At 39.3% G+C, this 26,232-nt stretch overlaps 1 protein-coding gene across 7 annotated transcripts in view; it reads right to left on the reverse strand.

The window, feature by feature from the left end:
- hydin (HYDIN axonemal central pair apparatus protein) overlaps positions 1 to 26,232 on the reverse strand; it is a 182,219-nt gene that overhangs the window by 118,093 nt on the left and 37,894 nt on the right. For all 7 annotated transcript variants that reach the window (XM_047349154.1, XM_047349195.1, XM_047349179.1 and 4 more), the window contains exons 11-22: positions 25,780 to 25,898; positions 24,980 to 25,203; positions 24,727 to 24,794; positions 24,378 to 24,619; positions 23,481 to 23,581; positions 21,288 to 21,423; positions 19,362 to 19,526; positions 19,107 to 19,259; positions 8,527 to 8,765; positions 8,140 to 8,431; positions 2,099 to 2,242; positions 830 to 973 (exon numbers count right to left, since the gene is read on the reverse strand). In XM_047349154.1, the coding sequence (XP_047205110.1) occupies positions 830 to 973; positions 2,099 to 2,242; positions 8,140 to 8,431; positions 8,527 to 8,765; positions 19,107 to 19,259; positions 19,362 to 19,526; positions 21,288 to 21,423; positions 23,481 to 23,581; positions 24,378 to 24,619; positions 24,727 to 24,794; positions 24,980 to 25,203; positions 25,780 to 25,898 (2,027 nt within the window). The remainder of the gene's footprint in view (positions 1 to 829; positions 974 to 2,098; positions 2,243 to 8,139; positions 8,432 to 8,526; positions 8,766 to 19,106; positions 19,260 to 19,361; positions 19,527 to 21,287; positions 21,424 to 23,480; positions 23,582 to 24,377; positions 24,620 to 24,726; positions 24,795 to 24,979; positions 25,204 to 25,779; positions 25,899 to 26,232) is intronic.

Below are 26,232 nucleotides of genomic sequence, written 5' to 3' on the forward strand. Positions count from 1 at the left end.
TCTGTAGCCCAGGTCAGGCGCTTCTGCCGCTGTTTCTGGTTCAAAAGTGGCTTGACCTGGGGATTGCGGCACCTGTAGCCCATTTCCTGCACACGCCTGTGCACGGTGGCTCTGGATGTTTCTACTCCAGACTCAGTCCACTGCTTCCGCTGGTCCCCCAAGGTCTGGAATCGGCCCTTCTCCACAATCTTCCTCAGGGTCCGGTCACCTCTTCTCGTTGTGCAGCGTTTTCTGCCACACTTTTTCCCTCCCACAGACTTCCCACTGTGGTGCCTTGATACAGCACTCTGGGAACAGCCTATTTGTTCAGAAATTTCTTTCTGTGTCTTACCCTCTTGCTTGAGCGTGTCAATAGTGGCCTTCTGGACAGCAGTCAGGTCGGCAGTCTTACCTATGATTGGGGTTTTGAGTGATGAACCAGGCTGGGAGTTTTAAAGGCCTCAGGAATCTTTTGCAGGTGTTTAGAGTTAACTCGTTGATTCAGATGATTAGGTTCATAGCTCGTTTAGAGACCCTTTTAATGATATGCTAATTTTGTGAGATAGGAATTTTGGGTTTTCATGAGCTGTATGCCAAAATCATCCGTATTAAGACAATAAAAGACCTGAAATATTTCAGTTAGTATGCAATGAATCTAAAATATATGAATGTTAAATTTTCATCATTACATTATGGAAAATAATTAACTTTATCACAATATGCTAATATTTTGAGAAGGACCTGTATATAATTGTTTTATAGGAATAGCAGGGAAGTTTCAGTGTATGGTGACCACAAATCAGCAGAGCTCCTCTTTCCTAAACTAATAATAAAAGTAACCCAAACAAACCTTGGTTCTGTGTCTCCCGGGGTCTCCTGGGGTCTCACACAGAAAGAAAGGCTCTGTAAGAATAAGCTCCATGGACAGAGACAAAGAAGACACATTGTACAAGACCAGCTTCTGATATACCGGCAGCAGACTGTCCCCCTTAACCTGTAAGTATGATACATACAGAGTTGTGAAAAAATATTTACAGATATCTTCTTTTTTGTCATGCTTACAGTCAACCAACCAACCAAAGCAAATACAAAATGTTGCGTTCAATTGATGATTTTACCTATTAGCGCAAAGACTTTTGAAACCAACCTGGCCCAAAATCATGATTTAACTGATTAATCACATCTCTCTGGAAAACTGAATTTGATTTCACTAGCCACACTCAGGCCTAGATACTGTCAGATCTGTGCAACCACGAAATCTTTGGAAACAGAACCTGTCTGACAGCATGAAGTAGAATAAAGATTTCAAAAAGCAACACATCATCAAAATTCACAAACAGAAGAAAAACAAAGTCACAGATATCTATCAGTCTGCAAAGGGCAACAAAATCAACACCAAGGCTTACACAGATCAGCAAACCACAGTAAATGAGGCAAACCACCAAATGAGACAAACAGTGGTGAACCATCCCAGGAGTGAATTGACTACCAAAAATACTCAAAGAGCATGTTGATAATTCACCCAGAATGTCTCAAAAAACCCAGGACAACATCTAAAGCACTGCAGGCCTCACTTGTGTTAATTAAGGTCAGTGTCAAGGTTCAACAATAAGGAATCCAAAACCACTCCTAATTAAAAACAACATAAAGGCCTTTCTCATTTCTCAAAAACACCTTGATCATCTCCAAGACATTTGGGGAAACTATTCTGTGAACTGACGAGACAAAAGTGCAGCCTTTCGGAAGCCTATTATATAAAAACTAACATAATTTCAAATAAAGAACATCACACTGACCGTCAAACCTGACTGGGGTATTGTAAAGGACTGGCGCTGTTTTGCTGCTTCAGGACCTGGAAAACTTACCCTAATTGATTGAAACTTTACCACAACATCCTGAAGGTGAATTTATGGCTATTAGTTCATCACTTTAAGCAAAAACACACTTGGATTATGCAGCAAAACCATGAGAATTTTGACTTGAGAATTATATGTCCCTAAAGATAGATAAAAAAAATATACTGAACATACTGATAAAAAACTAAATAATGAGTGATAATGTGGATAAGGACAGTATATCCAGAATGGCAGGTTGTTGGCAAATTATGGTTAAAACCAACCTTCTTTACGTAAAAGTTCAGCTGCTTTGAGGAAATACTAAGCAGTGGTGCAACAAAACGACACATCATTTCAACAGACATGATGGTCTCCTGACAGCCGTGGCCACCAATGATGCTGTCGCACACCAGACGCTCATGAACAATCTGGAAATATAAAGAAAGAAATATTTTATACATGTACAGTGCCTTGCAAAGTAGTCATACCCCTTGATGTAGTTTTAAAATTTGTCACATTACAACCATAAACTCTAGTATTTTTTATTGGGATGTAATGTGATAGACCAACCCAAAGTACATAATTGTGAAATAGAAGTAAAATGACACATGACTCTTTTTTTTAATTCAGTTTTCACCAATAGAAATCTGGGGGTTTGCTTTGCAGCGAGAACTTTCTGAGTTTGAATACCAGCCTTGGTTCTTTTTGCATGGATTTTGTATGTTCTCTAGCATGCATTGGTTCTCTGCAGGTACTCCGGCTTCCTCCAACAGCTAAAAAACATGCATAACTGGTCTCTCTAAATAGCCCTTAGTAGTGATCTCTTGCATGGTTGCTTGTCCCATGTCTGTCTATGCTGCCCTGTGATGGACAGGCGACCCCTCCAGGGGGCGCTCTGCCTCCTGCCCAATGACAGCTGGAGATACACCATTAGGCACCAGCCCCCCTGCAGGTATAGACAATAGATGTAGAAGAAAGTTTGGCATGCATGTATTTTGCCCCTTTTAATCTCATACCCCTAAAAAATCCAGTCCAACTAATTGCCTTCAGAAGTCACCAAATAGGTAAATGAGCAAATGTGTTTAATTTATTGTTAGTATAAAAGCAGTTGCTTTGTGAAGGCCTCAGAGGTTTGTTTGAGAACATTAGTACCCAAACAGCGGCATGAAGCCCAAAATAGGTCAAATGAGGATAATGTTAGAAAACAATACTCTAATCTTTGAAAATCCCACTGTTCAATCCATTGTCCAACAACAGAAAGACTATGGCACAACTGCAAACCTATTCTATTCAATTCAGTTTATTTATATAGCGCCAATTCACAACACATGTTGTCTCAAGGCACTTCACAAGTCAGGTACATACATTCCAATTGGTCCTAACCATTGAACAGTGCTGTCAGATTCAGTTATTTATTCAAAAACTCCCTTTTAACAGAAAGAAACCTCCAGCAGAACCAGGCTCAGTGTGAGCGGCCATCTGCCACGACCGACTGGGGGTTTGAGAGAACAGAGCAGAGACACAAAAAGAACAAAGAAGCACTGATCCAGGAGTACTTTCTATGGGAAGGAAAAGTAAATGTTAATGGATGTAGCTCCTTTAGTCGTTTCACCTAGAAAGAAAGAACAGATAAACTCTGAACCAGTTTTCAAGGTTAGAGTCTGAAAGAGAGCACAGAGTTAGTCACAGTAGAAGCTCAGTCAATCGCCATGTCTAGGAGAGAGAAAGGGTTAAACACTGAAAGACAGGGCTATGTGGATCATCGGTAGAGGGTGAGCATTAAGTTGTTGCCAGCAGAAGCTTGGACGATGTCCCTCTCCAGAAAGGTGTCACAGGTAGACACAGAGTCAGGCCAGGTGTAGCTTCTAGGAAGAGAAAAGAGAGAGAACAAGGTTAAAAGCTGAAATAACAGCAAATAATGCAAAATTGGAGAGTAGTGTGAGAATGTAGCGAAGAGGGTGAAAGTGGTCATTATGTCCTCCAGCAGCCTAAGCCTATAGCAGCATAACTACAGAGATAGCTCAGGATAACCTAAGCCACTCTAACTATAAGCTTTATCAAAAAGGAAAGTTTTAAGCCTAGCCTTAAAAGTAAACAGGGTGTCTGCCTCACGGACTAAAACTGGGAGCTGGTTCAACTGGAGAGGAGCCTGATAAGTAAAGGATCTGCCTCCCATTCTACTTCTAGAGACTCTAGAAACCACCAGTAAACCTGCAGTCTGAGAACAAAGTGCTCTGTTAGGAACGTATGGAACAATCTGATCTCTGATGTATGATGGAGCTAGATCATTAAGGGCTTTATATGTGAGGAGGAGAATTTTAAATTCTATTCTGGATTTAACAGGGAACCAATGAAGGGAAGCTAAAGTAGGGGAAATATGATCTCTCTTTTTAATTTTCATCAGAACTCTTGCTGCAGCATTTTGAATCAGCTGAAGGCTTTTAACTGCATTTTGTAGATATCCTGATAGTAAAGAATTACAATAGTCCAGCCTTGAAGTAACAAATGCATGGACTAGTTTTTCAGCGTCACTCCTGGATAGGATATTTCTAATTTTGGCAAACCTACTAAGACATGGCCGTCCACCAAAACTGACAAAGGCAGATTTAATCAGAGAAACAGCCAAGAGGGCTATGGTAACTCTGGAGGAGCTGGAGAGATCAACAGCTCAGATGAGAGAATTTGAGAATTTCTTGACAAGACAACTGTTAGTCATCTACTACACAAATCTGATCTTTACAGAATAGTACCAAAAAGGAAGGTATCAAATTCAATTCAATTCAAAAATACTTAATTAATCCCAAAGGGAAATTAAATGTTGTTGTAGCTCATATCAACCATGTTTCTTCAAAGAGCCGTTGTAGATGCTGATGGCTGTGGGCAGGAAGGATCTCCTGTAGCGCTCCGTCTTACAGCAGATCTGAAGAAGCCTCTGACTGAAGACACTCTGTTGTTGTAGGACAGTCTCATGAAGAGGATGCTCAGGGTTCTCCATAATGTTCTTCATTTTATGAAGAATCCGTCTTTTCACAATGATCTCCAGAAGTTCCAGAGGAGTCCCCAGAACAGAACCAGCCTTTTTTATCAGCTTGTTGAGCTTTTTTAAGTCCCTGACTCTGATGCTGCTTCCCCAGCAGATGATGGTAGAAGAGATCACACTCTCCACAACAGACTTATAGAAGATATGCAGCATCTTGCTGCAAACACCAAATGACCTAAGCTTCCTCAAGAAGTACAGTCTGCTCTGTCCCTTCTTGTAGATGGCTTCACAGTTGCATCTCCACTCTAGTCTGTTGTCCAGGTGAACACCGAGGTATTTATACTCCTCCACCACCTCCACTTCTTCTTCCATGATAGAAATAGTTTTTGACTTATTCCTGTTTCTCTTAAAATCTAAAATCATCTCCTTTGTTTTGGTCACGTTCAACATGAGATGATTGTTTCCACAACATGCCACAAAGCGGTCCACCACCTTCCTGTACTCAGCTTCCTGTCCATCTCTGATCCACCCCACGACTGCAGAATCATCCGAGTATTTCTGCAGATGACAGGAGTCTGTCTTGTACTGGAAGTCTGAGGTGTACAGAGTGAAGAGGAATGGTGAGAGTACCGTCCCCTGTGGTGCTCCTGTGCTGCTGACTACCTGGTTAGACTCACAACCTTTCAGTCTCACAAACTGTGGTCTGTTTGCCAGGTAGTCTTTGATCCAGGAGATTGTTGAGGCCTCCACCTGAGTCTTCTGGAGTTTCTGACAAAGCAAATCAGGTTGGATTGTGTTAAATGCACTGGAGAAATCAAAGAACATGATCCTCACAGTGCTGCTGGCTTTGTCCAGATGACAGTGGGTTTGTTGAAGCAGGTGTATGATGGCATCTTCAACTTCAACTCCACAGCGAGAAGCAAACTGAAGGGGGTCCTGATAGTTTATTGTTTGCTTACTCAGGTGGGCCAACAGGAGTCTCTCTAGGACCTTCATGATGTGAGATGTCAGGGCAACAGGTCTATAGTCATTGAGGACTGATGGGTGAGTTTTCTTTGGTACCAGAACAAGACAGGAGGTCTTCCACAACACCGGAACCTTCTTTTGGGCCAGACTAAGGTTGAAGAGGTGCTGTAGAATCCCACAGAGCTGCTCTGCACAGACCTTCAGGACTCTAGGGCTGATATGATCTGGACCTGCAGCCTTATTCCTATTCAGTCTCTCCAGTCTCTTCAACTGACTTCTTGAGACACACAGGTGGAAGGGGGAAGCAAAGGAAGCATCAGCATCTTCTGATATGGTTGAAGGCAAACATGTAGAAGCAGAAGGGTCTAGGGCTGAGGTGGAAGATTAAAAATGTGAGGTGTTACTGGACAGCTGTGGGTCCGGTGGGTCAAAGGAGGGTGGACTGTCTGTTTGGCTGTGAGCAGGAGAGGAGGATGCTGTGCTTGTTTCTGAACTGAACCTATTGAAGAATGTGTTCAGTTCATTGGCTCTGTCCAGACGTCCATCGGTCTGATCATCCTTCTGCTTGAAGCCTGTGATCTTCTTCATCCCTGTCCACACATCTCTGATATTGTTTTGCTGGAGCTTGCTCTCCAGCTTCTTCTTGTACACCTCCTTGCTGTCTCTTATCTTGACTTTAAGTTGCTTCTGTAAACTCCTCAATAATTCTCTGTCTCCCTCTCTGAAGGCTCTTTTTTTCTTGTTAAGCAGGTCCTTCAGGTCACTGGTGATCCAAGGTTTGTTATTGGGGAAGCATCTCACGGTTCTGGCGGGGATGATGTTATCCACACAGAAGTTTATATAGTTGGTTACACACTCAGTCACGGCATTGATGTCCTCTCCATGTGGCTGGCACAGTGCGTCCCAGTCTGTAGCTTCAAAGCAACCTTGCAGAGCTTCTTCAGCTTCCTGTCACCATTTTCTCACAGTCCTTCTTATTACAGGTTGCCTCTGAACAAGGGGCTTATATTTCGAGCAGAGAAAAACAAGATTGTGATCTGATTTGCCTAGAGGAGGTCTTGCTGTAGAGATGTATGAGTCCTTGACATTTGCATAAAACAAATCCAATGTTTTGTTTTCTCTGGTAGAGCAGCTGACAAATTGTTGAAACGTTGGAAGTGTAGCAGAGAGTGAAGCATGGTTAAAATCACCAGAAATTGCCACAAAAGCATTGGGGTTTTGTGTTTGTAGCTTAGCAACAACTGAGCTGATGGCATCACATGCAGTGTCAGCAACAGCGGAAGGTGGAACGTAAACTGTTGCCAAAATAACACTGGTGAACTCTCTGGGTAAATAATATGGACGAAAACTTACTGCCAACAGTTCAATATTGTTAACTGACAGCTGTAAAAACCACCATGTGCAGTTTGCCACATGCCATGTAGGTGGCACAGCAAACATGTGAAAGAAGATGCTTGGCTCACATAAAACTAAAAATCAATTACTTGGCCTACATGTAAACACTGCAGGTGGAGGAACACTTAAGGCTCCCGCCGAGTTGGGCTTACTGTGAGTGGCGTCCGCGGACGTTTCCCACACTTTCTGCCATGGCGTCATCGGATGAGGAGAAAGAACTAATGTGCCTTATACATTTGAAAATAAAAAAGAAAGAAGGTTGTATATAAGGCCATTCAATCAGACAAAGGATGAAGAGGGAATACATCTGTCAGTGCAGCACAGACAGTGGCAGGGACATGTAAAATTTTTAGCTTTAGGTGGGAAGATAGACAGGGCTAAATACAGGACAAAACCATAAGCAAACCTGTTGGAGGCTGCAAAGAGCTGAGAGTAAGTCGGAGGTTCATTTACTATGTGAATAGCGACCCTAATCACCCAGCCATAGATACAATGAAATGGTTTAGCTCAAAGCATATCCATGTGTTAGAGCGTCGCTGTCAAAACCCAGAATCAAATTGAGAATCTATGGCAAGACTTCAAAAATGCTGTTCACAGCCAGTTTGAATAGAAGTGGGTGAAAGTTTCAGTCTTTACATTTGCGAAGCTGGTAGAGACATACTGTACCCTGAAAAACTTGCAGCTGAACCCGAAGTAACATGTGGTTCTACAGAGTACTGACTCTGAATAAAAATAGGTCTGATTTTACAAATTTTCTTTTTGCAAAGAAATTTTTAAAAGCCATATGATACTTTCCTTCCACCTCACAGTTATGTGCTTTTTGTGTATCTGTCACATAAAATCCCAATAAAATACATTAAAGTTTTTGGTTGTAATGTGACAAAGTATTAAAAAGTATAAGAACTAGGCATACTATACTAACTAGGCCAAAGCACCATTCCATTGTCATGTTTCATATGTTCCCTTCAAATTCTACAAGCTCACCTTGGGGGAATCCGTGAATGCAGCGAGTACCATATCAACAGAAGAGCCTGGAGAAAGGTCCACACAAGCGGGACTGAGAGTGAAAACTGATTTTTCTCTGTTGGAGGAAGGTAAAGATCTATGTCTCAGAGTATCTCTCTGCCCAGAAGAGCTGATTGGAGGTAACACAGTTCTACCGGAGAAGTTTACATGTTGTTTTGGAGAGGCAAGGAAGCCACCAATCTTCCAGAACATCCGGTGATGCCGTGGACCATGGTTGGTCAGTTTGAATGGGTACTGATATGAAACATTGCTTAAAAGACATAATAAATAAGACATACATCACCTGATGTTCACAGCTGTAAACGGCACATTTTTAAGTCAAATTTAATTTAACTATGTTCCTACCAGAAGTGCGTGCCCAGGTCAAGATTAGGCCCCAAAGGTTTGTCACTGACAATTGTTGTCCCGGTGCCTGTGGCGGACAGGGAGACAACGTGTGTTCGACTGTCTCGTACGGATATTTCCAGCTTGTCCAGAAAGCGACGTGTGTCGTTCAGATGTGCCACTATCTTTAGCTCCAGCTGGCTCTCCGGTGGCACCTCTCCTTCACTGGGTTCAACACGCCAGAAGGACTGTTTATGGATCTGTTAAAATAAAATAAAATAAAACGAAACAGAAACACAAACAGAACATGGTCAAGTTAGGCTCAACAGCATCACATCACAATGATAAAGCCTCATAAATAGTGGGCCACTAAATGCAGCTATGGTGCACTTAATGATGTTTATGTATCAAACTCTTGTCAGTTTTCTTACTAAAATATATTATTTTCTCATCCGTAAAATGGGTCCAGAAAGCTGCGTCAGATTTCTGAAGGTCTCTAATGCTACCTTGCTAACCCTGGTTTTCCAGCAGCTTTTTCCTACACTGAAAAGTAATGCATTTAAATAATTCCCCTAACACGCTACCCGTCTGTGCTGCATTACTCAACTTAACCCATGCTTGGAAGATTGATGTATATATCAAATAGCTGTATAATCACATTAACTCTCTTTACAGCATGAGATCCTAGAGGTAAAGGAAGAGCAGCAACTCCTTGCCTCACATAAGTAAGATAAAATACATCATTAATATTAGCAGGGTAACTTGGCAACTATGTTAAAAAGATATGAAGGAAGACGACTACTTGTGTAATAGTATTATTAGAAACACAAAAAATGTAATTCCAGGGATTTCCATTTTCCAATATTTGTTGTATGTTTGAATTCTTTCACTTAAAGAACTGCAAAACAATCTTAATATTCATGTACAGCTTTGTTGATGTTCATAGGCATTTTACTGAGCTGAATACAGATGAAGATCTATTGTTAATCTTCATTTCTGTGCTCACTGTATTGTATATTTATATCTGGCCAAGCAGCGGTCAGGATCACAATCAATGTTCTATGCTGCATTGGTGCTGATGGATGGCTGGAACGTAAACCTTTAATTGAGATTTTGACTAGCTTCTAACAGACGCAGTGAAGCTTGGGCGCTCTCACTGCCTGCAGGACAACAAAGTAGATTATCGATCAATGTGGACACAGTCACGCTGCACCTTCAATATCGAGGTGAACCTCCCACAGCAAATATGTAACATTTTATATTGTTTTTGTTTCACATAAACATTTTAAGAAAACACTTCACACAAGCACACCGTACTTAGCCGGTGGGTGAAATTGGGAGTCATAGATCAGTTTCCCAGTGTATGCACGATCGAGCAAAGGAGCTTGTGAACGCAGACCGGGAAGAGGATCAATACATGGGTGATCACGGTTAAAGGGGTGGGTGGGGTCAGAAGAGGGAAAAGAGGGTTGACTCCCTGGAGTGAGGAGGGAAGATGAGAAGAATCTAAATAATCCTTTCAAACATGCTGCATCCCTCAGCTTTATAAGCATTGATTGAAAGCAGCACAAAGCAGAATTCAAATTTCTGCCATATCCACCGCTGCTATGAAAGACATTCTCTGCAGTTATCATTTCAAATATACAGAGCTACAAAAACAATAGTTACCATGAATTTTGCTTGTGCCTCACTCTTTTTTGCTATCAGCTTATATTGCTCTCTTCATCTGCAATATTTATTTACTCACTGAATTTTGTGCATGCAGGTGCTAATGGTGATGTACAAAGTATACGCAGCCCTGCCAAATGTCCAGGCTTTTGAGATCTAAAACATGAGATCATGATAAATCATATCCAGTATATCCTTAAACTGATACTTTGTTTCATGCATCCTTTGATCCAACTTTAACATTTCTTCTTCTTCTGACATCAATTATTCGGGAATCTGATGAACCTGAAATAAGGTTTAGTTGTCCATGCAGGATTCCTCACACTTGCCTCCTTTAGTGAAGGCCATAGTTTGCAGGGAGGTTACAAAGGCTCACTGAAATCTCACTGAAAATGTATCAGTCAGGGGAATGGTATAACAGTAACATTAACAAAACCTGAAGGCTGCATCAAAATTGTTGAAAAAACAAGACCGAGCTCAAGGAGGCTTCCAACACACCAGCAGGTGCATTAGAAAAGCTGCAGGAGTTTCTGCCAGGTGTTGGTTAAGTTCTACATGTTATAACAGGCTCCTGCATTTTCCATATGCCTGGAATAAATAATCAAAATATACTATACCTTGTGAGTTGTGTTGTGGTCAGATGAAATCAAACCTAAATCTGTGTATCACAATTCCAAAATGCGTCTTTGGCTGAAAAAAACGCTGAGTATCACCATAAGAACACCATACCCACAGTAAAACATGATGATGGCAGCATCATGCTATGGGGTTGTAGATGTTTTTTTATTTAATTAGTTTTTTGTTAAGGTAAATGACAATATGAGCAGTTCTAAATCCCTATCAGTTTTGGCCCTAAACATCCAGGTATTTGGAGGTTTAGAAGTTGAAGGGGTATTTTATTTTATCAGCGTTGCAGTCAGTCCAAGCACACATCATTCAACTGAATAAAGTTTTGGAATGGCCTAGCCAAAGTCAGATACTAACAGAAAAACCGTGAGGTGACCTACAGAGGGCTGTGAAAAATACATGTTCTCACACTTTAACAGACTTGGAGAATTTTTACTATATAGAGTTGCCAAATATGCTGCTAGATTCCTACCAAAGAAGCCATAATTCTGTGTTTAAATCTGTTTCTATATTTCTTCATGGTCCCATTTTTACATGACAGAAACACTTAACAGGCGTGTGTAAACTTTTGAGAAGCACTTCACAGTGAGTTTTATTTTGCTAACTCATATCCACCAGTATCAGACAACAGCATACTAGTTGTGGGGTTCTACATCATTTTGACACTTGTATAATCATCACAACCCTTGGTCAGATTAAGGACAGAGATTATCTTGCAGATGGTCACTTAACAAACAACCAGGCTTAGATATCTTTAGCAATATCCCTACAATCGTCCATAAGTACCTCCATTTGCGTGGCTCTTTGCCTGCCTATTGAATGTGATAGCATGTAATTCTAGGAGAATAATCTACTAACGTTTGCAAATTCAGAGAAGAAACCTCTTCCTGCAACACACTGCCTTAAAGAGCTATCAACAATCAGACTGAAATGTTAAGGGAGCAGAATCACAAACTGGATGTGATCCTACAAGATCACAGGCTGGCTGCGTTTCCTGGACTCAGAGGTGAAATGGGATAAATCTTGGAGATGTTGCATGATCAGATCTGGCGACAGACCAGGAATTTGGCTGTTTGGATTCGCCATTGAGAAGCACCAATGAGACTCTCAAAGCTGACTGAAAATTAGGAGTCCGACTGACCCAAATAATTGTTGTTTTCTGAATCTGGCTCCCCTGCACGGCCTTGATGGCTGGCTATCTTCAACTTCTCCTGGAAGTTATGTAAACATGACGCTCTGCTCCCTCCGCCCCCTCTCTTCCCTGAATATGATTTTTTTCCCCTCCTCTTACCTATTGTGGTCTTTCTTCTTATACTCTTTTTACCTAAATGTGGCTCATAAATGTTTAGATTTCTTAGAAGGATTGTATTACAACTATTTCATACCAGCCAAAGCCAAACATTATTAGTATTTGAAAGTTTGGACTAAAACTGTTTCATTCCAGTGACCCAGCTTAGAAGGATTCATAGATTTTTTGTTTTTTTAGAAGGATTGTATTAATATTAATAATCCTTGGGGGTTTACCAATGACATTTGATTTGTTTTTTTTTCTGTTGTTTGATTTTCTGTGTCATTGTAATGTTTTTCCTTATGTACAGCACCTTGAGTGCCTTGTTGCTGAAAAAGGGACTCTTGTGGACGGCTTGGTAGTTCAGGGTTTTCCCGGGGATCTTGTCCGCCTCTTTGCGCTGTGGGGTGTGGGGTTGGGATTGGTGGGGGGAGCTGGTGGTGGAGCTGGTGGTGGAGCTGTGGTGTTGGATTGTGGCTCTGATGATTGGGGGTTTGGGAGGGGGGTCTCTGAGTGCCGATATGCATGAGTGTGAATGTGGATTTAGGCCTGATGTGTGGTGTGTTTGTGTGTGTGTAGGTATGCATGTGTGCAGTTACATGTACATATATGGAGGTACATGTTTGTCTGTATGTGTACGTATGTATATGTATGTATATGTATATGTATGACTGTGTATATATATATATATATAAATAAATATATATATATATATATATATATATATATATATATATATACATATATATATAATATATGTATATATAATTGTGTTTATATATTTATTTATTATTTTTTGGTTTGTGAATTCTGGATCAAAAACATACATGTTAATTAGGAAGGTTACTTAAAGTTAATTTAAGTGCAATTAGAGGGAGAAGGGGTATGAAAAATAAGTTTTACTTCTTCATACCCCTTTTCAGATAATTTATATTAATTAATAATCAATGTCAGATCTCAGGTTAAATAAACTGACAAGTTTACTTATTGGAAAATGTTTATTTTACTAGTTTCTATTTATGTTTAAGTTAATTTAATTTATTTGGAACTGGAAATTTAATTTAATTTAATGTTTACCAAACACTTCTTCGTATGGTATTTCAATATTTGTTTGTTTGTTTGTTATAAGCATTTCTGAAATTGATTTATTTATTTACTGTTGTTTGTCATTGTCTGAAATCATTGTCTGAAATAAATAAATTCTATTCTAAAAGCACTATATAAATAAACTTGACTTGACATGACTTAAAGGAGAGGACAGGGTCACACCAGGCTCGTCTGCAAGAGTTTTAATTTGGATGTGTTAAGGCTATACTGAGAAATGGGTTCAGTTGCAAGTGTGTCCTCGGCAGATATCAGGCAACGCTGATAAGGCGATGCAGCAAGAGAAGAGCTTTCAGGAGGCAAGAGAAACACTGAATACATGTCACAGCAGTTCTCAGGCTGCAGCACAGTTAAGTGTTTACTTTAAACCGAGTAAGCATGACAAACTGTTTATAGAGTTGGAATTCTGTAACATCTGAGGATTAAACTTTCTTTCATGCATAAAATAACTTAAAATGTCTTACAATATGTTAATGGTTCAAAAACAAAATGGAAGCCGTTTCCCTAAGAGTGAAAGTTAAACTGTCACCTTAAAACTGCAGATGGTGGCAGATCACATTACAGCTGACACGTTTGTCATTAAATCACTTTGCAAAGTTCCACTCTGCTATTTCATTTTGCCCATTCTGAATTGAGAAAATGTCTTCATCTGACTCTTCACACAAAGATTTCCAATCTGGAAAGAATGACTTTGAAATGGCAACTAATTACTTGTAGAGCTTAGAGATTCAAACTCATTAACTCATTAATCATGTATCCCATTAGACTAAAATTAATTAGTCAGAGGAGAAGAAATAAATTGATAGACATTTTCTATAAGACCTTAGCAGTAAGATTTGTGAATGGCAGATGGAGTAAAAATAAGAAAGAGAATGGATGTTCTACCCAAACACTAATAGACTTTAATTGATTCCTTGTTACATTTTCCACTTCTGCCTCTTGCCTGCTCAGGCGCTTTTCTCCTAAGCTCCCTGCTTGCTTGCATTCTTTTACTCCTAACTTTTTATCTCTTAGCCAAAATTACTTAAATATTGGACTAAAACTACTTCTTACCAGCGACTCCCAAGGATTATTATTATTTTTATTTTTTCTAAAGGATTTTGATGTTTTTATAATCGAACTCAAAAGAAGGACAAGTTGACACCAGCTAATCAGCACAAAATGCCTCCCTTCACCACAGAGGACTTCGACAAACTTTTACAGAAATTGGCTGTTTTGGAGATGAAAATCCATCGACTAGAAGTGAATGTGGAGGTGAATATGGGGTACAGCGATGATTCAACTCTGCCTGTGATCCCAAACAGTGACAGCCAGCTCAACAACTCAGCCGGCAATCAGAACACTGAGAATAAACCTACCGGCAGAACCCCCATGGCATGTTTTAGGGGCATGCCCAAAAAAATCAAGGTGGACGACTCACTGGAAGATCTCAGCAATTAAATAAATTAGAATGGCCAGAATTACAGAGAAATGCCCCCGTTTCCCCTGGGAAAAGGAGACTTCGACAGCGAGCTGCTGTCACAACAACTGATAGGAGAGAGACAGCTGGAAATAATGGAGTTCCCTCCAAAACAGATTTGCTTCACAACAGAATGAAAACCAGGAAAATGATCCATCTTCTGAGAACAATAAAAGGTTTGAGAACAACCTTCATTCTAAACAGTCTTCTCCTAAGCTGCCAGAGAAAAAGCACCCCACCAGACCAAGAACCCTAATAGTGGGCAACACAGCTGTGGATGGGATTAAAAACTTCTGAAACAAGAAAAACACAGAAGTTATGATTGGTACCAGTAACGTAGTGTCTGATATCTCAGAGAATATTCTTGCAATCACAGAAAAGCGGCCGTCTCTAGAAAACCTTATTATACACTGTGGAGCCATGGATGACGTGGCTAAGAAAAAATCAGAAGGACTGAAGGAAGATTTCACTCGTCTTCTGAATATTGTTGGAGGTCTCAATATCAAGGTGTTTCTCAGCGGAACCTTAGCACCAATTTTCTGTGGAGATTAGGTTTTTTCTAAACTTCTGATGATTAATAAGTGGTTGAAAAAAACATGTGCTGCTACATCTGTGAACTTCATCGACAACTTTAATATTTTTTGGGAAAAAAAGACAACTCTTCAAGCAAGATGGTTTCTGTTTGAACAAGCCAGGAGCCAGACGTCTCACATCTAAACTCTTCTATTCAGTAAATAATCCGCCAGCACCTTCGACCTTCATCAGAGAACATAGAATATCAACAACAATGATGACGCTGCCTCGAAATCCACAGGAGAGGTGGACCCCCCCGTTATACCCCACTCCCCCAAAACCCAGAACGACACCCCCGGTAAACCCCCCTCACCCCAGACCCCGACCCAGACCGCACAGAACTCTCCCATCTCCCCACTGAGCCCGCTTTTTGCTTTACTGGATTCTGATAACATGAAAGGAGCTCTTAAGATTGGGACCCAAATGGCTCTGACATCTTCTCCATTCAACACCCCCCGTGGCCGAGGCCCTGATACTAATCCAACATCTTCCAAATGCTGCAGAGCCGCACCACCTTCTTATCTATCTCTTCCTAATCAGGACCTTCAAATCACTTCTCTGTGACTCTATCAGAAATGAGCATGTCCAGGAAAAACTTGGGCCCCTAATAGGAGATAGTTGTAAAATCTCTGTGCTTATACGTGACAGAAAGAACAAAGCCAAAAAGATAAGAGACAGTAATAAACAATCAAAAAAAGCCATAAACTGTCAGGTACAACCAGACACAGAGTTAATATCAGCAACTAAGTCATATAAACTGGCTTTATTGAACATTAGATCTCTGTCAGGAAAATCATTTTTAATCAATGACTTCATTACTGACCACGATCTTGATGTTATGTTTTTAACAGAAACATGGTTACATGAATTTAATGAAGCTCCCATTCTGATAGAGTCAACGCCTCCAAACTACAATTTTCTTTGTGAGAGCAGACAGCAAAGAAAAGGTGGAGGGGTGGCACTTTGTTTAAAGATTTATTAGAGTGTAAAAAAGTATTTCTGGGCAAATTTGACTCTTTTGAATATTTGGCTCTCCAGGTAAAGAGCCCGGTCCGAACAATGTTCTTGAATATTTACAGGCCTCCTAAGTCCAAAACAAACTTTATCAGTGATTTTAATGAGCTTTTATCTGTGATATGTGTTGACTATGACTGTTTAATTATTGTGGGAGACTTCAACATTCACATGGACAATCCTGAAGACAGAAGTACAATAGATCTATGTGACACTCTTAGAAATGTTGGTTTGACTCAACATGTTAAACAACAAACGCACAAACAGGGACATATTTTGGACTTGATCATCAATAAGGGTCTAAACATTTCCAAGGTGTCTGTAACTGATGTTGCTCTATCTGACCACTTTTCTGTTATTTTTGAAAGCATCATCTCCAATGACTCAGTTTGCCAAAGAGACATGATAAGAAAACGCATCTTTAAGGACAGTGCTGCTGAAACCTTTAACCAGATTTACTCTTCTACCTCCACTTTGCCCTGTAACACTGTAGATGAGTTGGTAGAAAACTTTCATTCTAAAATCTCGGACATCATTGATTCAATTGCTCCAATTAAAGTGAAAGTCATTTCTGGGAAGAAAATGTTTCCGTGGAGAAGTGCTTCACCAGTCAGAAGTGAAAAACAGGAGTGGCGAAAGACTGGACTCCAGGTTCACTATATTATCTATAAAGAGAGACTATACAGATATAACCTACAACTGAAAAATGCAAGGGAATCTTTATTTTCTGAGATCATCAGCAAAAACATTAACAATGCTCATGCATTATTTGCCACGGTTGACAGGTTAACAAACCCTCCTGTAACTGTAGCATCTGAACTCCACTCTACCAGGGCCTGCAATGAATTTGCTAAATTCTTTACTGAAAAAACCCAAAAGATCAGAGGGGCAGTGAGCACATCAACTCCAGTACCAATGTTGTCTCCAACTAGACCTGATTTTGAGAAGATTTCCCAATTTCACCAAATAAACTACAAAATCTTAGAAGAAATCGTACAGCAACTAAGTTCTTCTTCCTGCTGTCTCGATCTTTTACCCACAGCTTTCCTTAATAAAGCTTTGCCTGTAATAACATCTGATTTAACTCAAATATTAAACACGTTCCTTTTGTCAGGTGTTTTCCCCCAGGCCCTGAAAACAGCAATTATCAAACCTCTATTGAAAAAGAGCAACTTGGACAAGCTGCTACTACAGAACTACAGGCCTATATCAAACCTCCCCTTCATCAGTAAGATTATTGAAAAAGCTGTGTTTCAGCAGTTAAACAACTTCCTAACAACGACCAGCTGCTTCGATGTCTTCCAGTCAGGCATCCTGCTCACCACAGTACAGAGACTGCTCTTGTCAAAGTGTTCAATGACATCTGTATAAATGCAGACTGTGAAAGAACCACAGTGCTGGTATTATTGGACTTCAGTGCAGCATTCGACACTGTTGATCACGCCATTTTATTAGAGCACCTGGAAAACTGGGTCGGCCTTTCTGGTACAGCACTCAACTGGTTTAAATCCTACTTGAAGGACAGAGACTTTTTGGTGTCAGTAGGTAACTTTACATCAGAGACCACAAAGATCACATGTGGCGTTCCCCAAGGGTCCATCTTAGGGCCCCTCCTATTCAATATCTACATGCTCCCCCTAACTCAGATTTTAATAAACAACAACGTAAGTTATAACTATGCAGACGACACACAGCTATACGTTACGATGTCACCAGGTGACTATGAACCCATTAAAGCGCTGGGTAAATGCTTAGAAGAAATCAATGCATGGATTGGCCAACATTTTCTTCAGCTGAATCAAAACAAAACTGAAGTAATCATTTTTGGACCAAAGGAAGAGCGTTTAAATGTTAGCACACAGCTTCAGTTAATACAGCTAGAAACCACCAGTCAGGCTCGAAACCTGAGTGTAGAGATGGACTCAGACCTGAACCTTCAGAGGCACATAAAGGTGGTAACAAGGTCGGCCTTCTATCACCTAAAGAACATCTCCAGGTTTAAAGGACTAACAGCAGGACCTTGAAAAACTAATTCATGCGTTCATCTTTAGTAGAATTGATTACTGCAACGGTGTCTTCACAGGTCTGCCTAAAAAGTCAATCAGACAGCTGCAGTTGATCCAGAATGCTGCTGCCCGCGTCCTCACTAGAACTAAGAAAGTGGAGCACATCACCCCGGTTCTAAAGTCCCTACACTGGCTCCCTGTAGCTCAGAGAATAGACGTTAAAATACTTCTGTTAGTCTATAAATCACTGAATGGCTTAGCACCAAAATACATTTCAGACTTGTTGTCAGTGTATCAACCACCCAGACCTCTCAGGTCTTCTGGCTCAAATCTACTCTGCACACCCAGAACCAGAACCAAACATGGAGAAGCAGCTTTTAGTTCTTATGCTCCACTAATCTGGAATAAACACCCAGAAAACTGTAAAAGCACCGAAACCCTAAGTTGCTTTAAATCAAGATTAAAAACTTATTTGTTTAGAGTGGCCTTTGACTGTGCCATTTAGGCATGGTTAGTTGCGTTTTCAGTCCAATTTTCCTTTCATTTCCTTGCCCATCATTCTATTCTATTCTCTTTATTTTATTTTATTTTACTTTTTTAAATTACCTCTGTTGTTTGATTCTATCATTTGATTTGTTTTTCTGTGTCTGTATCTGTGTTTATTTGCTTTGTGACTGTATTGTAATTGTATGTACAGCGTTTCAGTGTCTCGTTGCTGAAAAGTGCTATATAAATAAACTTAACTTACCTTACCTAAAGTTATAAAATGTTTGTTTTTCTCTGTACTTTTACCATATGCTTGACTACCTCTTGTTAATCTACCAATTTATGTTGTGAAAGATGAATTTGTAGGTCGCTGTACCATACAGGTGTTGAAGTGAGCAGGAATGGGAGATTGGTTGAGCAGTTGCAGTGTTCGAGTAACATCCGTCAGAACAGGAATACTGCCAAACTTCAGCTGTGCGATGGGAACATAAACGTTGGGTCCCTCTCCAATACATGACAGAACGACCTCCTGGAACAGAACAGAAAACAGGTTTGGAGTTTGGATAATTTATGTTTGCTATAAAGTACTGAACCTGCAGTAGCACTGACACTCCCAGTGAAACTCACTGACCAGAGGCTGCTGAAGGCTGCCAAACACAGCGATACGTAGAGAGTTCTGGATCCTTCCAACAGCACGAGCAGCTATGAACACAGGAATCTCCTTTGAACTACCAGGAGGAAGAACTCCTCTGGGCACAGAGCTGCCGAAAAGTACTGTTGTGCTTTCCTCAATTTCCTAAAGATGTGGCATGGGAAGGTATTACATTTTAAAACATAGGGAAGCAGATTCAGGATTTGTTGCAACACAGACACCTTAACAAATGCATTAAACTAAAAGTTTCTTTGAAAAGTTCATAACTAGACACATATTGAAAAATGTGCTGTTTATCGGATTCGGACAATTTTCAGGTTGATCAGCCATGAACCCTGACCGGCTGGTCAGATACACAAAAATCCAAACTGATTGTGATCAGCGAACACACCAGACTAAATGCTGCCAGGTTATGCTGACAACAGCCCTCTATGAGATGGACACTGATTTGGGTGGAAAAAATCATCAAAGTTTCATGGTTAAAGTGAAGTCAGAGGAAGCACTGAGATCTAAGACTGTTTTGTATGACATGACGAGACTTTCAGAAGATAAGAAGTAGGCTGAACAGAGAAAAGCAAAGTTACTCTGTTTTGAACTTTTAACCTCTGTCTGTCATGGAGAAAGCTGGATTTGGAGATGTTGCCAGCCTTTAGGAAATTTCAAGAGTTATGGTAAGGATCTAAAATCTCTAAAATATACAAATAGAGACTGCTGTTTTTATAACACCAGTGTGCTTACAGTGATAACCATGCTAACTTGCTAATATAAGATGCTAAAGTCAATTTATTCTGTTAACTCTTAATCATTTTGTCTAAAAAATGAGTAAAACTCTTATACAGCAACTACTCTCTCCCATACTTGATCTGACATTGCCTTCACTCTTAATATAAATACTTAATGACTGCTCACGTTAGGAAGGATAGAAAATTTATTTTGAATGTTGATTTTTATCTTCTTATACTACAGTTCTTAAAGAGAAATTGGAATTTGCTAAAACTTGTATTAATATGTCAAAGCCTTAGTAAAACCTGAGATCACAAATCAGCCACAGGACGTCTTATTGGTCCAACTTTTAAAGCAACCAAAACCAACATGCTGAAAATTACTTGAACTATTGAATTATTAAAATTGGGGGGTTTCACTCAAGATTCCCACGTACTTTTTTCAGATATATTGTTTTTGTCTGGAATCAAACTCACAACCTGGTCTAAAGACAAATCTTTTGTAGTTGTTTATACATGGATATATTTTGCTTACTTATGTATCTCTAGCGAATGACATTTGTGAAAATAAGACTTCTGTCAAGTCTCAGTAGTATTTACAATAAAACTGGTAGAACCACACTGCATGTGCTTTCAGTTTTACATGAAGTAAAAGTGGTTATAATAATTACAGAGGTTTTAAATGTTTTATAAAAACAACATATTAGTTAGTTGATGAATTGCTGATCAAAAGTGTGTGATGAGTGTGAAACAATAAGGGTTAAAGGTTTTGGCTTTAACTGAATTGCATATGAATGTTTCTTTTGTTCTCATTCATGTTAAAAGTGAAAGCAACTTAACAATCTGTTTTCAAATAGTTCAACAAATTAACAAAGTTCAGCCGAACATTCTGAATTGGGTTGATTCCCCCTGTAAAGCTAACCTCTTGATGGGTTGGCCAGGAATAAATATAACAGTCTGTGCCAAACAATAAAACAATTCCTTTAATAATCAGGTAGACAATGAACATGCCCCACTGATGTAGATGTATCCTTTTTTATGTCACAATACAGCTGAAACAAGATGGCATGTCAAAAACCTGACAAAGTGCAGTTTTCTGCATATTTGTTTTGTACTATGCATAACTAACATGAAAGCCAAATTTACGTTCTTATCACCTGGTTTCTGCAAAGTTTAACTTCACCTGATCTAGCATGCCGTAACAGGCAGGAAGACTACTGGAGTTGATCAGCCGCACATTCTGCTCATAAGGAAGGTCCAGGTAACATCTCTGGAAGTCCAAAACTGCAGGCTCGGCCACAATCTCAGGCACAACACACCTGTCAACAAAGAAAAGCAAAAGACCTGGGATTCATCTGTAATCTAAACAATATTTGTTATCCTGGTTGAAAAAACTAAATCTGAGAATGATTGATTACATTTTCTCTGAAAGCTGTATAAAATTAAATCTATGTAGTTTTTTTGTTCTGTTGAAAATTGCATTGCAGCTTAATTTAAATGAATTGATAAAATTAAGAAAAGGCATTCCCAGATGCATCACAAATATTATGTGTGGCGTTCTCTTCTTTGAGTCTGACTTCACCCATTATTTTCTTTCTGTAGCTCTAAAAGCCGCACCTCCTGTAGGAAACCATCAGTTGCCAGGTCAAAAATAAACAGCAGCATATCCTTGTTTAGCCAAATTCAGCTTATTTTGGTGTTCACATATAAAAACATGTATGATCAGTGGTCAGCACTCTCAATAATCACGGTTAGGCAGACAATCTGAGCAAGAAGATGATAATGAAAAGGATAGACCTCATTAGATTACAACATTACAGCAGGAGTTGTGAATTTACAGAATAAACGGTCAAGATTTCTTTAGACTGATAAAAGAGTCATAGAAAGTACTCCTGGATCAGTGCTTCTGTGTTCTTTTTGTGTCTCTGCTCTGTTCTCTCAAACCCCCAGTCGGTCGTGGCAGATGGCCGCTCACACTGAGTCTGGTTCTGCTGGAGGTTTCTTCCTGTTAAAAGGGAGTTTTTCCTCTCCACTGTCGCTACATGCATGCTCAGTATGAGGGATTGCTGCAAAGTCAACGCCAGTGACTGTCCACTGTCTCTACATGCTCATCCAGGAGGAGTGAATGCTGCAAGTCACTGACTGGATGCAATCTGCTGGGTTTCCTTAGACAGAAAAACCTTTTATCCAATTTGAATAAATAACTGAATCTGACTGCACTGTTCAATGGTTAGGATTAATTGGAATGTATGAACCTGATTGTTGTGAAGTGCCTTGAGACAACATGTGTTGTGAATTGGCGCTATATAAATAAAACTGAATTGAATTGAATAAAAAGGACCTTCTGTAAAACAGATGAAGACTTCATTTGCATATACATTAAACTTGTCCTTAAGAGCTTTCTTAGGAAGTTTTTTTTAGTCTCTAAGATTTCACCATTATCTGAAAAAAACTATTTCTGCCTAAATGTAGTTGATTTTTGGGTAGAACCTTATAAGAACTACACATTATTTAGCATTAATTAATAGTGAATAAATAATTAATATAGAAACATAACTGATAAAGGATGACTCATATTTAATAAGCTATAAATAAATATAAATTGTGAACCCTTCCAAATTGAAGGCTATTTATCATTTATTTATAAGTTTTGTTGTTGTAGACAAAACCCTGAAGGGCCACAAGTTCCTTTTCCCCTGTGGAAATCAGACCAAAACCAGTCACAATTAAACCAGGAGACGTGGAACAGTTCTTATAAAATGCTACCAATTTTTATATTTCCCTTCTCCAACTCGTCTTCTGCTCAAATGGCCAATTGTGTAAATCTTGGTAATACAAATAATGTATACACATGTTAGTAAAACCTCGAACTCTGAGTAGGTTACTCAATTTGACTTTAATATGAGAAAACACTTGTCTTCTTCCACCTTAAAGAAAAACAATATATTTACTAACACAGACATATCTACTGTATGAAGTCTACTGATAAATATGATTTTATATTTAGCACTTATTTTAGAAGATGAAACATATATTTTGACATTACTGAACCAAATGATGAGGAAAAATCCGAAACGATTAATTTGTGATAATTTGCTGACTCTTTAGGGATCTTTAAAAAACAGGTCAAAACAGTTTTGTTCACCAGGCTTTTATGTCAAGATTTTATTGTGCTTTTATGTAGATCTTAATGTGATTTCTTTGTACTGTACTTTGCAACTTTATGTCTGTGAAAGGCACTTCATAAATAAACTTGACTTACTTACTTACTTACTTACTATAAAGTTAAATGCAACAGAGTGATAGAAAAAGAGAAAATAATATCTGTTAAGGACTAAAATTTTCTGAGCGTGTTTCTGCTGTGCGAGAGTCCAACCTGGCATTGAGAGGCAAAACCATGACTTCTTCTCCGACACCTTCAACATCTACCGCCAGAGCCAGTTCGTATTTCTTCGCTGTGTTGGAGCACAGAGTCACCTGGTCACACGTTTGAAACATGCAGGAAAAACAAAAATGTTTACTGGATTTGTTCATTTTTATTTATTTCACATCTACACAGTGAGAAATAATTATTTAACCCCCAGCTGAAGTTGTACATTTGCTCCCTTTTAAAGAGAGGAACCATCTTTACTTTTCATCATAATTTAATTTTAATGGACAATGACAAAGTATCAAACTAAGATCCAGTGCAAACACTTTTCTTAGTAAGAGAAAACTTTCAAAATCAGCAGATTACCATTAGATTATTTTCCTCCCTATAAATTATGTGAGTATGAAGTGATAAAGGACAATGAATGTATGATCCTCCTTCAGGCTTGAATCTGAAAAATTTTTTATGTACTGCTATCATAATATAAATTTGGCTTGCTCATTACAAATTAAAATGTCCAGGGGAAATATGTTTTCCCTTCTCTCATTATCTTTCTCCTCACCTGTCCATAATGAATTAGAAAAATGTACTAACTGGTTGAAAACAAATTCAGAAACAATTAAAAGACTTTGCTCTAAATATCTACAACACTGTTTTAACTGATTCCACTTGAGTTATATAAATAATAAACTCATTTAAAATAATAACCATTATGATAGCCCTAGATTTCCTACACATAATAAAATGTAAGTTAGTGTATTTGGCTAAGTGACCTCTTCACAACATTATGTAATCTAAACCGAGGACTTTTCCACGTGATAGTCAGAAAAACTCAGTGCCCAATAAGTTAGAAATTAGACCAGTCAGGCGTGCCAAACCATAGCAGTGTCTTTGTGACAGTACCTTAATGGTGACATTAGACATGGCGTCCACGGTGCCGGCCGCCGGACAGACTGTGAACTCCACCGGCCGAAGGCGAGGGTCTCTAGCTACATACCCTTGCCAGATCCTCTGGGACAAATCTGACACCTGTTTGGCACTGCTAACACTGGCAGATCCCAACCCGTCCCCCATGACATGTAAGGCAAAGGTCATAGGAACAAAGGACGTGTTGAAGAGGGTACACGTCTGTGTTGCTGGAAAACCTAAAAAGGAAACATTTCAACATGGAACAATTAAAAAAAGTAACAGGGCTGTTTGATGTTCTGGTTTTCAAGATGATCATCAAAGCTAAATTAGATATGTGACTTACCAAAAGCTACATCGCCAAAATTTAGCTCATAGACATTAAAGTGGAACGTGGGGCCAATCACACAACCCCTGAAGCAAATACAAAGAAAAAACACATAAGCAACCTCTAAACCATTGTGAAAACATATTCTAAAATAAATAAGTATTGTTTATAGAACCGAAAGTGGCCAAAAATGTTGTGCTATAGAAAATTGTAACAACTTTAAAGCCTGATTCTAATTTGCTTAGGCAGTTTGTTTACAAGCCATCTTCACCTGAAGGTCAAGGTAAGAGGTTGAGACTGTCCTGTGACAGTTAATAGCAAATCCTCGGAAAAACTTCCCAAGATCTGACTGTGAAAGGTAACTCCTACAGCCTGGCAGATCCCAGGGGGAACAACACCTTCCTCTGGATTAATGGAAAAACACCGACCAAATGTGGTGTCGGGGCGAGAAAACCTGAAAGGGGCATCAATCAGCCCCCTGTTTGTCATCTGCACCTAAATAACAACAACAAAAAAATATTTTATTACATGAGCCTCATAGCCATGGAGTGAAATTATGTTTTACATGAAAAATTTGATGGAGACTGGATAACGCAAGACTCACACCCATTAAGATTTGTTTTTAATAATTTGTAGAACAGCCTTTCATTGCAGTTAAAGCTGCAGGTTTTTTGGGGTATGTTTCTACCAGCTTTACGCATATAGAGACTGAAATATTTGCCAATTAGTCTTTGCAAAATAGCACAGAAGTTGTTAAGAGCTAATGATCTGGAGTCAAAAATGTTCTTCTGAAATTACTGTGCTAATTATTTTATGTTGTACATTTGATCTTTTTGTTGTGTAATTCTGTTGGTTAAACTGGAATTCAGATCACAGACAATTGAGAAAACACCTGATGTGTGTGTTTTTCACTGTCTTCAGCAGAAGAGTAAATAAACTATGATAAAACTGTACTTCAGTGAGTGTGTTTGCTGTGAATGATAACCATTGCTACACCTAAACTATCTTGCCCAAATTTAGGCCCACACTATCTTTACTTTGACGGTTTCAAGATATTGTACTAGTTCCTACCTCATAATGGTCTTTGTCACCTATGAAAACATTTTTCATGTCCATTAGGTTATAGTTGAGCTTGAGTTTCGGACCAAGGCCTTCACCTTTGATCCGAAGGGGTAATGGTGACTCGCTGCCTAAAGGGAGACACAGAGGGACATTGACATAACAAAGATAAAAAATAAATAGATCAAAGTAAATAAAATCATGGCCATACAATGAACAATGTTAACACAATTAAAATGCAGAAAGCTTTTCAGAGACACACGATGTTGGGGTTGTTGGGGATACTCGATACATGCCCTTTTAAACTGTTGTGGCCATTTTCAATTATCTGGATATAACAAGTTTAAAGGTTACGGGAGGTCGGCAATCATGGCCAGGAGTTTAGGCACTGATGCAGATCTCTAGGAGAGCCTAGCTGAAATCATTCTGTAATTTAATTAACTGTGGTAGGAAAGGTTACCTCCA

This window comes from Girardinichthys multiradiatus, chromosome 2, assembly GCF_021462225.1.
Source record: "Girardinichthys multiradiatus isolate DD_20200921_A chromosome 2, DD_fGirMul_XY1, whole genome shotgun sequence".
Taxonomy (NCBI): domain Eukaryota; kingdom Metazoa; phylum Chordata; class Actinopteri; order Cyprinodontiformes; family Goodeidae; genus Girardinichthys; species Girardinichthys multiradiatus.